General features: G+C 44.0%; 1 protein-coding gene across 1 annotated transcript in view; it reads left to right on the top strand.

Moving 5' to 3' along the window:
* Positions 1-13450, top strand: part of EPHB6 (EPH receptor B6) — a 58207-nt gene that overhangs the window by 10539 nt on the left and 34218 nt on the right. Inside the window, exons 2-3 of the mRNA XM_010567624.1 lie at positions 1582-1646; positions 6185-6881. Of these exons, the coding sequence (XP_010565926.1) occupies positions 1582-1646; positions 6185-6881 (762 nt within the window). The remainder of the gene's footprint in view (positions 1-1581; positions 1647-6184; positions 6882-13450) is intronic.

Raw genomic sequence — 13450 nt, 5'->3', positions numbered from 1 at the left:
CCATCTGAGCTGAGCTATCCTTGAGTACCAAGCTGCTCAGCATTTCCTGAGGTCTGTTAGGTAATTTTAGTGGGGTTGTGCTTAAGCTGTAACCAGTAGCTCTTTCCAGTTCTGGCAAGCCAGCCCAGGTATTTTGCCCTGCTTTGAAGCAAGGAACTGCATCAGCTCCTCAGGAAGGTCTAAGAAACATATAATCTCCTGTAGCAATATAGAGTACATCAGTTTGGGGACATCGATGAAGTCTGAGGTCTGGATAAACTTACACACTTGAACATGTCTGCTTTAGGATGAGTCTAGTCTTTCCTTTCTGCTGATTAATGTAGAGTGAATCCCCAGGAGCACTGTTAGGGATAGTGAAGTCAGCAATCTGTAATTTGGAAACAGAAACTTTTGAGGATCTCTCCTGCATAAAACATGGGACAATCATATCATTAAACCTTTGCAAGGGAATAATGAGTTCTGTTTGTAAATAAGCTGGATGTTGCTGTTGGGTTTGGGGTTTTTTTTCTGTTTGTTTTTTTTTTTAAACAAAGTAAGCAAACAAAGAGACTGACTTCTCAGAATTTAAGAAAAAGCAGTTGATTCATACAGTATGTATCAACACACGTAAATACCTATTTGAAGGAGTCTTTTTCTTCCCCTGTGTCCTCATTATAAATGTACACAGAAAAGCACAGGTGCTTGCATACCAGTAAGTTTCAGGATGGTCTGAGACCTTCTGGAGAATACTATGTGTATAGCTTGCACTGTCACAATCTCTTCTGTATTTCTTTGTACCTGAACAGAGAAAAACATCTCTAAGAGCAGTCAAGTCTAGTATCTGTCTCCAGTGGTAGATTCAGTAACAATGGAAATGCAGACTAGTTGTGGGAATAAACTAGGCCTGTGAAGTTCTGCATGTACCCTACTCCTGAGCATTATAATGCAAGAGACTATTTAATACTAATTTTCTGATAACACTGGGACTCGTACACAGGCTTGCAGCCTAATGTCCAGCTCCAGAACAAAGTGAATCCATTACAGGATCAACAGGGTCATCATCCTAAACTCCCACAGAAATTTGGTTCCAGAGCTGCAGACAAAAGTGTCTTGGCCTTGTGTCCACATTTACACCTGCAAATAAAATAGGCAACCATGGTCCTGAGGAGACTGGCATGCATTCATATAACTCATCTCTCTGTCCCACAACCACCCTTTTTCTTTCCAAAAAGAGGGTGGCCTCATCTGTACTGCTTGTTATAACAACTCTGCTCCATGCTGTCAGTGTGCTTACACTTTGCCTGGGAAAGCTTTCTTCTGGCCAGAATATTGCCAAGCAACTTGCTAACTGTGAGATAGCATGATTATGTGCCCAGTGCCTCTACCCCTGTCTTGGCCCTGCTTAATTTACTAGTATGGACGTAACCTGTCATATTTAATCTCAAAACATGAATGTATAATCTGGGTGTGTAGAAGCCCTCTACAAGACATGTTTGGGGGATTTTTTTCAGAGACAATCTTGTGAGGGACAGATAAGATTTTAGCCTGACTTGGAAAAGCACAAAATACTTCTTTTATTTCATTTTTTTAAAATATAAACAGAAATACTTCTGGATACAACTGGAGAGACTTCAGAGATTGGCTGGACCACCCACCCTTCTGATGGGGTAAGCATTTCCCTTGTCCTCTTCTTGACTGCACCTCTTCTGGAAAGGCATGCATGCATCTGACGAAGAAAGGGAAACTGGAACCAATGATGTGACTTGTTTTATGGATTTTGTACATATGAACAATTTGAACACAGTATGTTGTGCAAAGCCAGATTGTTAAGAGAGGAGGATACTGGGTGGGAAACTATTGCCTCCTCCTTGCCCTCTTCCTTCCACCCTCCTTCAGAAATACTCATGAGGTTTCCAGCCATCCCTCCACACAGAGAGAATAGAATAGAATAGAATAGAATAGAATAGAATAGAATAGAATAGAATAGAATAGAATATTTCAGTTGGAAGGGACCTACAATGATCATCTAATCCAACTGCCTGACCACTTCAGGGCTGACCAAGTTAAAGCATGTTATTAAGGGCATTGTCCAAACGTCTCTCCAACACTGACAGGCCTGGGGCATCGACCACATCTCTAGGAAGCCTGTTCAAGTGTATGACCACCCTCTCGGTAAAGAAATGTTTCCTAATGTCCAGTCTAAACCTCCCCTGGCACAGCTTTGACCCGTTCCCAGGCATCCTATCACTGGGTAGCAGGGAGAAGAGATCAGCACCTCCCTTTCCCCTTCCCCTCCTCAGGAAGCTGTCGAGAGCAATGGGGTCGCCCCTCAGCCTCCTCTTCTCCAAACTAGACAAGCCCAAAGTCCTCAGCCGCTCCTCAGAGGACATGCCTTCCAGCCCTGTCACCGGCTTTGTGGCCTTCCTCTGGACACACTCAAGGACCTTCCCATAGTTCTTAAACTGTGGGCCCAGAACGGCACACAGCACTCAAGGTGAGGCTGTACCAACGCCGAATACAGCGGGATCATCCCCTCTCTTGACTGGCCGGTTATGCCATGTTTGATGCCCCCCAGGATGGGGTTTGCCCTCTTGGCTGCCAGGGCACATGCTGCTGACTCCTGTTGTGCCTCCTGTCAACCAGCACCCCCAGATCCCTTTCCGCAGGGCTGCTCTCCAGCCACCCCTCTCCCAGTTTAGACTTGTGCCTGGTGTTACTGCATCCCAGGTGCAGAATCCAGCACTTCAACTATTAAATTTCGTGCCATTGATGAGTGCCCAGCACTCCGATCTATCTAGATCCCTCTGCAAGGCCTCTTGTCCCTCGAGAGAGTCAACAGCACCTCCCAGTTTGGTATCATCAGCAAACTTGCTAATGGTGCATTCAACTCCTGCATCCAGATCATTGATAAAAATAGCGAACAGAACTGGCAGCAGAACTGAGCCCTGAAGAACACTGCTGGTGACCAGGTGCCAGCCAGATGTAGCCCCACTCACTAGAACCCTTTGAGCCCTGCTGTTCAGCCAGTTCTTCACCCAGTACACCGTGTACCTGCTCATCTCACAGCTGGACAACTTTTCCAGAAAGATGCCATGGGGAACAGTATTGAAAGCCTTACTAAAATACAGAAAAATTACATCTACTGCCTTCCCTTCATCCACTAGGTGGGTGACGTTATAGTAGAAGGATATCAAATTAGTTAGACAGGACTTTCCGTTTGTGAACCCATGTTGACTGTGCCTGATGATTGCATTGTTCTTTAAATGCTTTCCAGTAGCACTCAGTATTATTTTTTCCATAATTTTCCTGGTACTGAGGTTAGACTAACAGGTCTGTAGTTCCCTGGGTCTTCCCTCACGCCCTTCTTGTAAACTGGAATAACACTGGCTAGCTTCCAGTCAGCAGGGACCTCCCTGGACTCCCAAGACCTGTGGTAGATGATCGAGAGGGGTCCTGGTATAACATCTGCTAGCTCCTTTGGTACTCTGGGATGAATCCCGTCAGGTCCCATGAATGTGTGAACATTCAGCTGATGCAGCTGGTGCCTTACAATTTCAGTGTTCACAAAGGGAAAGTCACTGTTCCCACACTTGTGGTCCTCCGACTCAGGGGACTGGGCAGCCCAAGGTCTATCAGTATTATTGAAGACCAAGGCAAAAAAAGCACTGAATGCCACTGCTTTTTCTTCATCCCTATAAGGTGACCATCTTGAACAAGTATCTGTCCAATGTTTTCTTTAAACCTCCTCTTGCTAAGTACTTAAAAAAGCCCTTCTTGTTATCTGGAGCAACACTGGCCAGTTTCAACTCTAATTGAGCTTTGGCTTTCCTGTCTTTCCCTGCATATACGAACCACAGCTCTGTAATCTTCCTGCAACACCTGACCTCACTTCCAGATATCATACAATTTCTTTTTCCTCTTGAACTCCATGAGGAGTTTCCTGCTCAGCTAAGATGGTCTTCTGCCCTGCTTGCTTGACTTACGACACAGTGGAATTGCCTGCTCCTGTGCTTCTGAAAGGTGGTTTTTAAAGACTGACCAGCACTCATGGACTCGTAAGCCCTCAAAAGCAAATTCCCAGGGGACGCTGCTAAGTAGCTCCCTGAATAGCTTAAAGTTTGCTCTCTTGAAATCCAGAGCAGAAACTCTGCTGTCCTTTTTTCTCATTACACTGAAAACTTTAAACTCAACCATTCATGATCACTTGTGGCCAAGACAGCCACTTACCATCACATCTCCCACGAGTCCTTCTCTATTCAAAAATAGCAAATCTAGGAGGGCCTCTTTTGTAGTTGGCTCACCGAGTAGTTGTGACAAGAAGTTTTCTTCCCCAAACTTCAGGAATTTCCCAGACTTGCTCATCACAGCAGCATGGTATTCCCAGTTGATATCTGGGAGGTTGACATCTCTCATAAGGACAAGGGCTAAAGATCCAGAGATTTCTCCTGATTGCCTATAGAATAACTCATCACTGCTAACCTCCTGGCTGGGCGATCAGTAGTAGACACCTGCTACAACATCTCCTTTGTGTTCCACTGCCCTAATCGTCACCCAGAGCCCCTCAACCACATCATCACTAACTGTAAGGGCTGTACAATCAAACCTCTCCCTCACGTACAGTGCAGCTCCTCTACTTCCCCTGCCCTGCCTGTCTCTCCTGAACAGCCTGTAGCCCTCCATCCCAGCACTCCACTTGTGGAACTCATTCCTCCAGCTCCCACTAATACCAATAATATCATAGCTCTGGGAACTGACCAACGCTTCTAGTTCATCCAGTTTGTTTCTCATACTGTGTGCGTTGGTGTACAAGCATTTCAGATATGCTTCTGAGCCCTCCATGCTCCCAGGAGCAGCATAAACGTTCTCACTAGCATTGCCACCCTCAGGCAATGCCATGCCAATGCTTGGCTTACCTTCAGCTCTCCTGTTGGTATCCCCTTCCCCCATCAGTTCTAGATTAAAGCCCTCAATCAGTCCTTCCAGCTTACAAGCAAAGACGCATTTCCCCCATTGGGACAGGTGGGTCCCATCAGGCCCCAGCGTACCTTGTGCCTCAAAGACACTTCCATGGTTATAAAACCAAAAGTTTTGGCAGAGGCACCAGTCCTGAAGCCAGGTATTGATATCTTGGGATCACCTGTTTCTTCCAAAGTCTCTCCCCATTACTGGGAGGATTGAGGAAAACACTGCCTATGCTCCTGAATTTTTTAGCATTCTTCCCAGGACCCTGAAATCTATTTTGATCAACCTTAGACTTTTTGTTGCAACATCATTAGTACCCACATGAAAGAGCAGGAGTGGATAATAGTCTGAAGGCTGTACTAAGCTCTTCCATAGCCTGGTGACATCACTAATCCATGCCCCAGGGAGGCAGCAAACTTCCCTGAAAAGACAGTCCAGTCTGCAAATGGGTACTTCTGTTTCACCCAGGAGGGAGTCACTGATGACCATAACTTGCAGTTGTTTCTTCTCAGCTCTGGTCTTAATGCAGATCTTGTTGCAAGGAATTGGTCAATCTGACCTTGGCGAGAGTGTTTACACAGTTTCCTTCTATTTCATTATGCATTTCATGTATCATACCCAGGGCCTCGTACCTATTCTGTAAAGCTAGTTGAGAGGGTAAAGGGGGGGGTTCTTTTACAGCTTTGTGTACTAACCTGCTTCCACCCCTCCCTGTCTCTCCCTTGTGTCTTCCTCCTAGCACAAAACAGATCCCGGACCTGCCCCCATATTGCCATGCTGAGTTGTCTTGTGTGCATTGGAAATGGCAGAGCACAGCTCCAACTGTGCTAAAGTTGGGTAGAAGGGACTTCTGCTTTAATGTTTTCTCCAGTGTCTTGTTTCTCTGTCTCATTTGTTTGTGTTGTGCGTCTTGTCTCTGGAGATGAGAGATAGGAGGGAAGAAAGTGTGACACTGATTTTAAGATTCTCAACGCCACGTGACAGGTTTGCATGAATTATGTTTTCTATCACAACAGTTCTTACTTGCAAGCTTTAACAGCTCTTCTTTACAGGGTCATACTTTGTCCTGTCTAGAGTGCTGGGCTGCACGTGCCATCAGCAGGTTCAAGTCTTGTCATAGACATGGCAAGGAGAAGGGAGGGGAAGAAGAAGGCTTGTCTTGTATTTTTGGTACAGTTGAACACTGAATCCGTATGGTTTTTACTATTTCTTCTTCCTTTTCTCTCCCATATATCCATTATAGTGGGATGAGGTAAGTGTCCTGGATGACAAGAAGCACCTGATCCGGACCTTTGAAGTCTGTAATGTGGCTGAACCAGGTCAGAATAACTGGTTGCGTACCCACTTCATAGAGCGACGCGGAGCCCACCGAGTCCATGTCCGCCTCCGTTTCTCAGTGAGAGACTGTGCCAGCATGCGCACTGTAGCCTCTTCTTGCAAGGAGACTTTCACACTCTACTACCACCAGTCGGAGGCTGACATAGCCTCTCAGGAACTGCCAGAGTGGCGTGAGGGCCCCTGGACCAAAGTGGATACTATTGCAGCCGATGAAAGCTTTTCCCAGGTGGACAGCACTGGGAAGGTGGTAAAGATGAATGTTAAAGTACGTAGCTTTGGGCCACTCACCAAGCATGGCTTCTACCTGGCCTTCCAGGACTCAGGAGCCTGCATGTCCCTGGTGGCAGTCCAAGTCTTCTTCTACAAGTGCCCAGCTGTGGTGAAAGGATTTGCCTCCTTCCCTGAAACTTTTGCTGGAGGGGAAAGGACCTCACTGGTGGAGTCACCAGGGACTTGTGTACCAAATGCTGAAGAGACAAGCACAACTGGGTCTTCAGGTGTTCGGCTGCACTGCAATGGAGAAGGGGAGTGGATGGTGGCTATTGGACGATGCACCTGCAAGGCTGGCTACCAGCCTGTTGATGATGAACGAGCCTGCCAAGGTGAGAGACCCTTTTTCCCCACCCCTTAGGCAGCCACTTCTTTGTTGGTTCTCTGTATTTGTAGTGTTTGGCATTTACCAAAAGTTCACAGAGCTAGGAGATTAAATAATTTGTCACAGAGCGCACTTACTGGCAGCCTCTTCTGACACTTTTGGCACCTAAGACTGGAGTTGGAGTGACCACTTCTTGGTGCTTGGAAACTCCACTCAGGCCTTAGTTCAAGCTGCTGTCAGAGACAGCCTGTTAAGCTACATATACAGAATTAGCAAGAGTTGTATCTAGCCGGATCTAACAGAGTGCCACTTCTTTACGAAGAGGCAACAGCATTAGAGGAAAGATGCCACATGGAGCTAATACACTCTACCATCCTCACTGGTTTGTGCCCTTTTGCTAGTGCTGTTGGAACTAGTGATAAAATAAGGGGGAAATGGCAGCACCCTGGTCATGGGACAGGGAACACGTAGCAGGGATCTATGAACCTGGCTTAGTAAGAAAAAATGGTCATAATGGTATTATCATTACTTCTAATGTGCTTTCTGCCCTGGGGCCCATGGTATTTTGTGTGAAATGCTTGTAGGAGGAAGTAGAATAAATTACGTATCACCCAGTAATGGTATTGGGCCAAAATCTGGCCAAGCCTGAACACCCAGTCTAATGTCATGACTGTCTTCCTATGGCAAGCTTAAGACAGTCCATTAGACCAAACTGCTTATGTTGTTTATATAATTTTGTGTATAATGTTATTCTGGTGCTTCCTTGGTTTTAATACGCATCTACTCAAGATCTCTTAGCAATGTAAAATGTTACTGCACCACAGTTAGTACTCTAAAAAATAAATGTAATGTGGAACCCAGTTTTGGCTGCAGGCACAATTTTAAAGTTGGATTGTAATTTATTCAAATAAGAGTTCGACTGGGACATTGAGAGTACAAATCTTCTAGTTAGCACCAAGTGTAAATGCAGTCGATAGTTAATGGTTGTCAATATGTTATCTTAAATTCCCGTTTCATTAAGTGATTGGGGTTGTGTAAAATAACTTTATTAAAATACAGTTTATTGTGCTGGAGACATAGAAAGCAATTAAAATTGGTAAGTGCTTTTTATTTGTATAAGCTTTGAGAATGATTAAAATGTGTGCGCCTTTTTATCCTGCTCATCCTGAAAAAAAAGTAACTACATTCATATAGTGCTGCTTTTGAGACAGGAAGCTCAGATGGACATAGAGCAGCTCTGTATGGCACTAGCTTTGTTGTCTGCATCAGCAGCATGACTAGTTCACAATCCAGGTGAACTGCCAGTCAATAAAGTAGTAGTCTTAAGCACTCAAAAAATATGGAAATTAGGCTTGGCAAATAAAAATAGGGATTTTTTTTAAATCTATCTTCCCTTTTTTGTAGTGTTCAATGAAAGCTGATACTCCCTTGCAGCCCCATTATCACAGAAGCTGGAGATAGATGAAAATGGTAAATATTTTAAGGAATAACTGAAAAGACAGTCTATCAAACTACAAAACACTGTTCCCATCATTTACTTCCTGAGATTCCATGAGCAGCTTAGAGCAGCCAAAGACAACCAGATAATGAACCTTAATGTTAGAAGGTATTTTTTCGCTTCATGTTTCTTGTAAACTCCGCTGGCTTGATCACCATTCCTGATCTCTTCTCCTGCTAACAATGTGTTGCCGTCCTGTGTGAATGGAGCCACGTTCATCTAGTGTAGTTTGTCCCCTTGTCCCCTTGCTTGGTGTTTCTTTGCATGGACTCCTTTCCAGGACTTCTCCTCTGTATGTTCTCTCTTCCTAAGAGCGGAAGTACACTGTGATACAGGGTTGCTACAGTGTCCTATATGAAACACAGAACAAAAGCAATAGCCCAAGGGCAGATTTCTGTTGATCCTGCAGAGCTCTTCTTAATAAGACTGAAGAATGAACCAAGGATAGGAAGGAGAAGCAAGTTTCCTTCTTATACTTTAGTAGAAGAGTGTGTGGGCATTGCCTTCCCCCTCACCATATGGAAGCCTGTAGAGTCCTTCCTGGACCAGCTGTTACCTCTTTATTTAGAACAAAGAATCTGACAAGAGCCATTCTGAGCAGATAGATAGAAAGCCCTTTTTTTTTCCTGTCCCCTACCATGAGTTAAGATACTTTCTTTCATTAGTTTCATAAGACTGCCTGCTGTTTCTTACTATACGGCCAATTTCTCCAGCTAAATAGAAGAGTGAAACAACATCCTTTGCTAAGCCCTCTTAAGTGATGTGGGATGTGGTGTCATGTGGGATTCACTTTTGACTTTATCCAAGTAGACTTTTTCTCATGCTGAACAGTCAGAAAGGAGAATGGCAGTTTACAGAGGAAAAAGGAAGGTTGGGACCTTAGCTCCTTTTCTTTCTGTAGTTGTATACCCACAGGGTGCCTTGCCTTGCAAGGTTTCCTGCAATTCTTAAGTGTTTTTCCACATAGAAGGCCAGAAATGGAAAATTCTGGGTGATTAGGCCATCCTAGGCTACTGGTTCCCAAAATTCTGGACTGATTGGCTGTTCTCCCAAGTCTTCCCTCAGATCAACAGATTCATTACTGAAAACAGTTGTTCCCAGATTCCATCCCCACAATATTTCGTAAAATATATTTTACAATATAATGTGTTTCTTGGGATTCACTGCCCACTGCTTATCATCGCCTTTTAGCTAGAAGTCACATGGGATTTAAGTTGCCAGATGCTTTTGAAAATAGTACTTAGAATTCATGATTGAGATATTTTAAAAAATATTTTTTAAATGACAACGTGGAGAAAAAAGAATAGAGAAATGACTGCTAGATAAAGTGCTGACTTCCAAAGGAAGAAGTAAGGTGAGCTCTTAGCTTGAATAATCACTGAAATAGAACTATTAATTTAATAATATGGAATTTATCTTTTTTTGTCTTTCAAGTTCAAATACAAATTAATTCCAAGTCAGTTCTGCCAGTCAAGTTCCGTGTCTGTTTTTCTACTCAGTCCCATAGCAGTATCCAGTATGATGTTTGTCCCACATCACTGAAAACGTGCCATTACTATACCGGTATACCCCTAATCTGCAGTTACCCTCCAACTACCCACCTGCTGTTTCTGTAGCTCAGAGAACTGACTCTTCTCCCTTTATCCAGCTTTGATGTCTGAGGGAGAGAAGATCATGGGACTATAGGAGAAAAACATAGATGGAACCATATTTAGAAAGGGATAGAGTGGAGGGAGCCATTTCAGTCATGAGACTGGGGGCAGGTCTTTGCATCCTTGTTGAAGTCCCCTTGTTGGACTTGGGCGGCTGATCACCTTGTTGGGTATCATTGTGTATTGGGTTTACGTGGCAAGGTTCTGGTAGTGGTGGGGGCTGACGGGGTGGCCTCTGTGGCAAGAGGGCAGGGGCTGTCCCATGCCAGACATAGCTTTTTCCAGACAGCTCTGCAATGGACCCACCACAGGACAAGAGCTGAGCCCATTAGCCATGTGTGTGACACCTCTGTACAAACTTACTTAAGAAGGAGCAGAAAACATCTGCCAGAGAGGGGAGGAAGGAACAAAAACAGTGAGAAACAGCAGAGGGAACACCAAGATCAGAGAAGGAGGAGGGGAGGTACTTCAGGCACTGGAGCAGATACTCTCTGTAGCTTGTGGAAGAGCTCATTGCCAGAGCAGATATCCACACTGCAGCCTGTGAAGAATCCCATGCCGGAGCAGATGGATATTTGCTGAAGGGACTGTGGCTCATGGAGAGCCCACACTGGGGCAGGGGAAAAGTGTGAGGGGGAAGAAGTGACAGAGAGAAACTGTATACCGCATATCCTACCCTGTGATGCTTGGGTGGAGTAGAAGAGTTTGGCATGAAAAGAGTTAAGTTGAGCTTGGGAGAGGGAGGAGGAAAAGTGTTGGTTTAATGTTTGTTTTTGTTTTCTCATTACCCAAATCCATTTTAATCAGCAATAAATTAAATTAATTTTCCCCAAGCCAAGTCTGTTTTGCCTGTGATAGTAATTAGTAAACAATCTTCCTGTCTTTATTGCTACCCACAAACTTTCTCATCCTGTTTTCTCCCTATGTCTTGCTGAGGAGGGGGAGTGAGAGAGTGGCTGGGTGCGCATTTGGCTGTTTACCAAGGTTAACCCACCACACGGCTTCTTCTGTCGTCTTGCCCTGGATGTTTCTGAGAGTATTAAGGAAAGGTCTGCCTGTCTTCTGTAGTAGCTATAACTGGCTCTTCTTCCGTAGGATGCAAGGCTATATGAAGAAGTCATATGGAGAAGAGGATTCCATAAAATTGCCCATGTCCTGTGGCCATGTGTAGTCCCTTCTGATTGCAAAGGAATCACATCTGTGTTACTGATAACTACAGGAGCTAGTAACTGTGCACACAGCTGTTTGAGGGTTCACTTGGGAAGAATATTGCATGATTATTTTTGTATTATTAAAAGATGTTCTTCCTCACCAGCCTGGATAAACTTTTTTCAGTGTGTGAGGCTAAGGAAATGTTAAGATTTATGTTAAAGCATAACCTTCAGTAGTCTACTAAAAATATGCATATCCTATTAGCAAAACCCCCCCCCCACAATAAGCTCTTCTCAAATTTTAATCACTTACATGATGCTTCCTTTAAAACCATAGAATAATCTACATTGCAGGACCTGTGGAAGTCATCTGTGCCAACCCCATGCTTTGAGCAGGACCAAATTGGGTTAGGTCACTCAAGGCCTATCCTAGTGTAGTTTTCAGTATTCCTAAAGATGAAGATTCCACAATGTCCCTGGGCAACTGTTCCAATGTATGACAACACCCATGGTGAAATTTCTTTTTCCTATATAGGAGATTGTAATAAGATGTAATAAGAGATTATTACAACTTGTGTCCATTGTCTCATGTTCTACCACTCTGTGCCTACACCTTCTTTATATCCTCCCATTTAGGTGGCTGATGCCACCCATAATTTGCCCCCCCCCCAGTCTTCTCTTTACAATTAACAAACCCAGTGTCTTAGTCTCTCCTGAGTAAGAGGTTCAACTTCGAGGTAAACTCACAGTTGATAATAATGTTCGGTGCCTTGTGCTAGATTACCTTTTTTTTTTTTTTCTTACGTATTTCTCCTTTCATCAGCTTCTCCAGCCTTATTCTGCTATATGCACATACATTTTGGTGCTTTTCAAGTAGTTTGCTGCTTTTCCTAAATCCAGTGGTTGCTCTCTACTCATATTCCATCCTTCTGTTTCCTCTCTTGTTTTGCCTTTTTTTCTTCACACAGCCCATTCCCTGGCAGTCCTCCCAATATATTACTAGCTAGTAATTGCTTCAGCTCCACCTCTTTTACCTAAAAATCCCTTACTCAACTGATCTCCTTATCAACAGTTCAGCGGGAAACAATACTTAGTCACTTCATTTATTTTATTTCAGTTGATTTGATGCTCTCCTTCTCCATTTAAAAAACCCAAATCCACACTCTTCTCTCCTTATGTTGCTTTTATTTTCCGCTATCTCCTCCCCAGCTAAACAGTTGTAGAAACTATGAAACTCTAAATCAACCTAGGGCCCTATAGCTTCACCATGCCTTCTAACTCTGGCTCATCCCACCTTATTCAGAACAAGATGCAAGATACACAGTAACAGTCACTGTGTAATAGCCTGCCCCAGTGGGAAATTACTTCCTATCACCATAAGCTACCTGTAGGCTTATTTCTGGCGACAAAAAAAAGCAGTGATTTTCTAAAAGTTACTTAGATTTTTCTTTTCTAGTGTGTCTTCTGCATGTTAATTATGCCATCTTTCTTGCATTATAAGAGAGTAATGTCTAAATCGTATTTCTACAATATTATCAATTATTGAATCCTTGCCATCATCCTTCCCTCTGTAACTGCCAAACTCCATCCCTCTTCCCAGCTGATTCAGTTCAGGGCTTATTCTAACAGTGACTCCCATTGTCTAGTTAAAGCAAGTGGCATGGCCCGTACCAGTTATCTTCTCTTTTAAACTCCATGCAGATTCTGCTTTGCCTAGAGTCATTATCATTTGAGGCCCTCTGTAGCTCTGCACATCCTGTTTTCCCCAGGCCTCAAATTCAGCTATGTCCATTCATCCCTCCCAGTTTGACTCCAGTGCCAGCTTTGACACTCTGTTCATTTTCAATACTCTCACATCTAGCATTCATTCTTGCTGCCCCACACTACACCTGGGAGCAGAGCTCCCATATAAGAAACAGATCACTTGTCTCCACCAAGAAGAGAGCAATTTTATGCTCTTCTTAATGTCTTCCTATGTCCAAGCTCAGTTCCAAATCAAAAGTCAGTGACAAAAGTCAGTGTCACCTGTATCACGTTCCCTAAAAATGCTTCTAGGGTACCTAAAGCTCTGTTGAAGTTTCTGACTGCCCTCCTTGGTCCCTCTCCCCTTGCTGTATTTTGTTTTACTCTTGGAATATTTCCTCTCTGCCCTTATTGTCCAAGTGAGCTTTTCAGTGCCTCTTTCTCTAACTACTTTTGTTCTTGGTCTGTCCCCTCCCCATTTTCAGTTTCTTCATCCCCCTCCCCCCGCCACTCCATGATTCCAGCACTTTTC

Source organism: Haliaeetus leucocephalus, unplaced genomic scaffold (assembly GCF_000737465.1).
Source record: "Haliaeetus leucocephalus isolate CR32 unplaced genomic scaffold, Haliaeetus_leucocephalus-4.0 Scaffold228, whole genome shotgun sequence".
NCBI classification, from domain to species: Eukaryota; Metazoa; Chordata; class Aves; order Accipitriformes; family Accipitridae; genus Haliaeetus; species Haliaeetus leucocephalus.
Note: the sequence above shows the minus strand (reverse complement) of the source record. Positions and strands in the feature narration are given on the sequence as shown.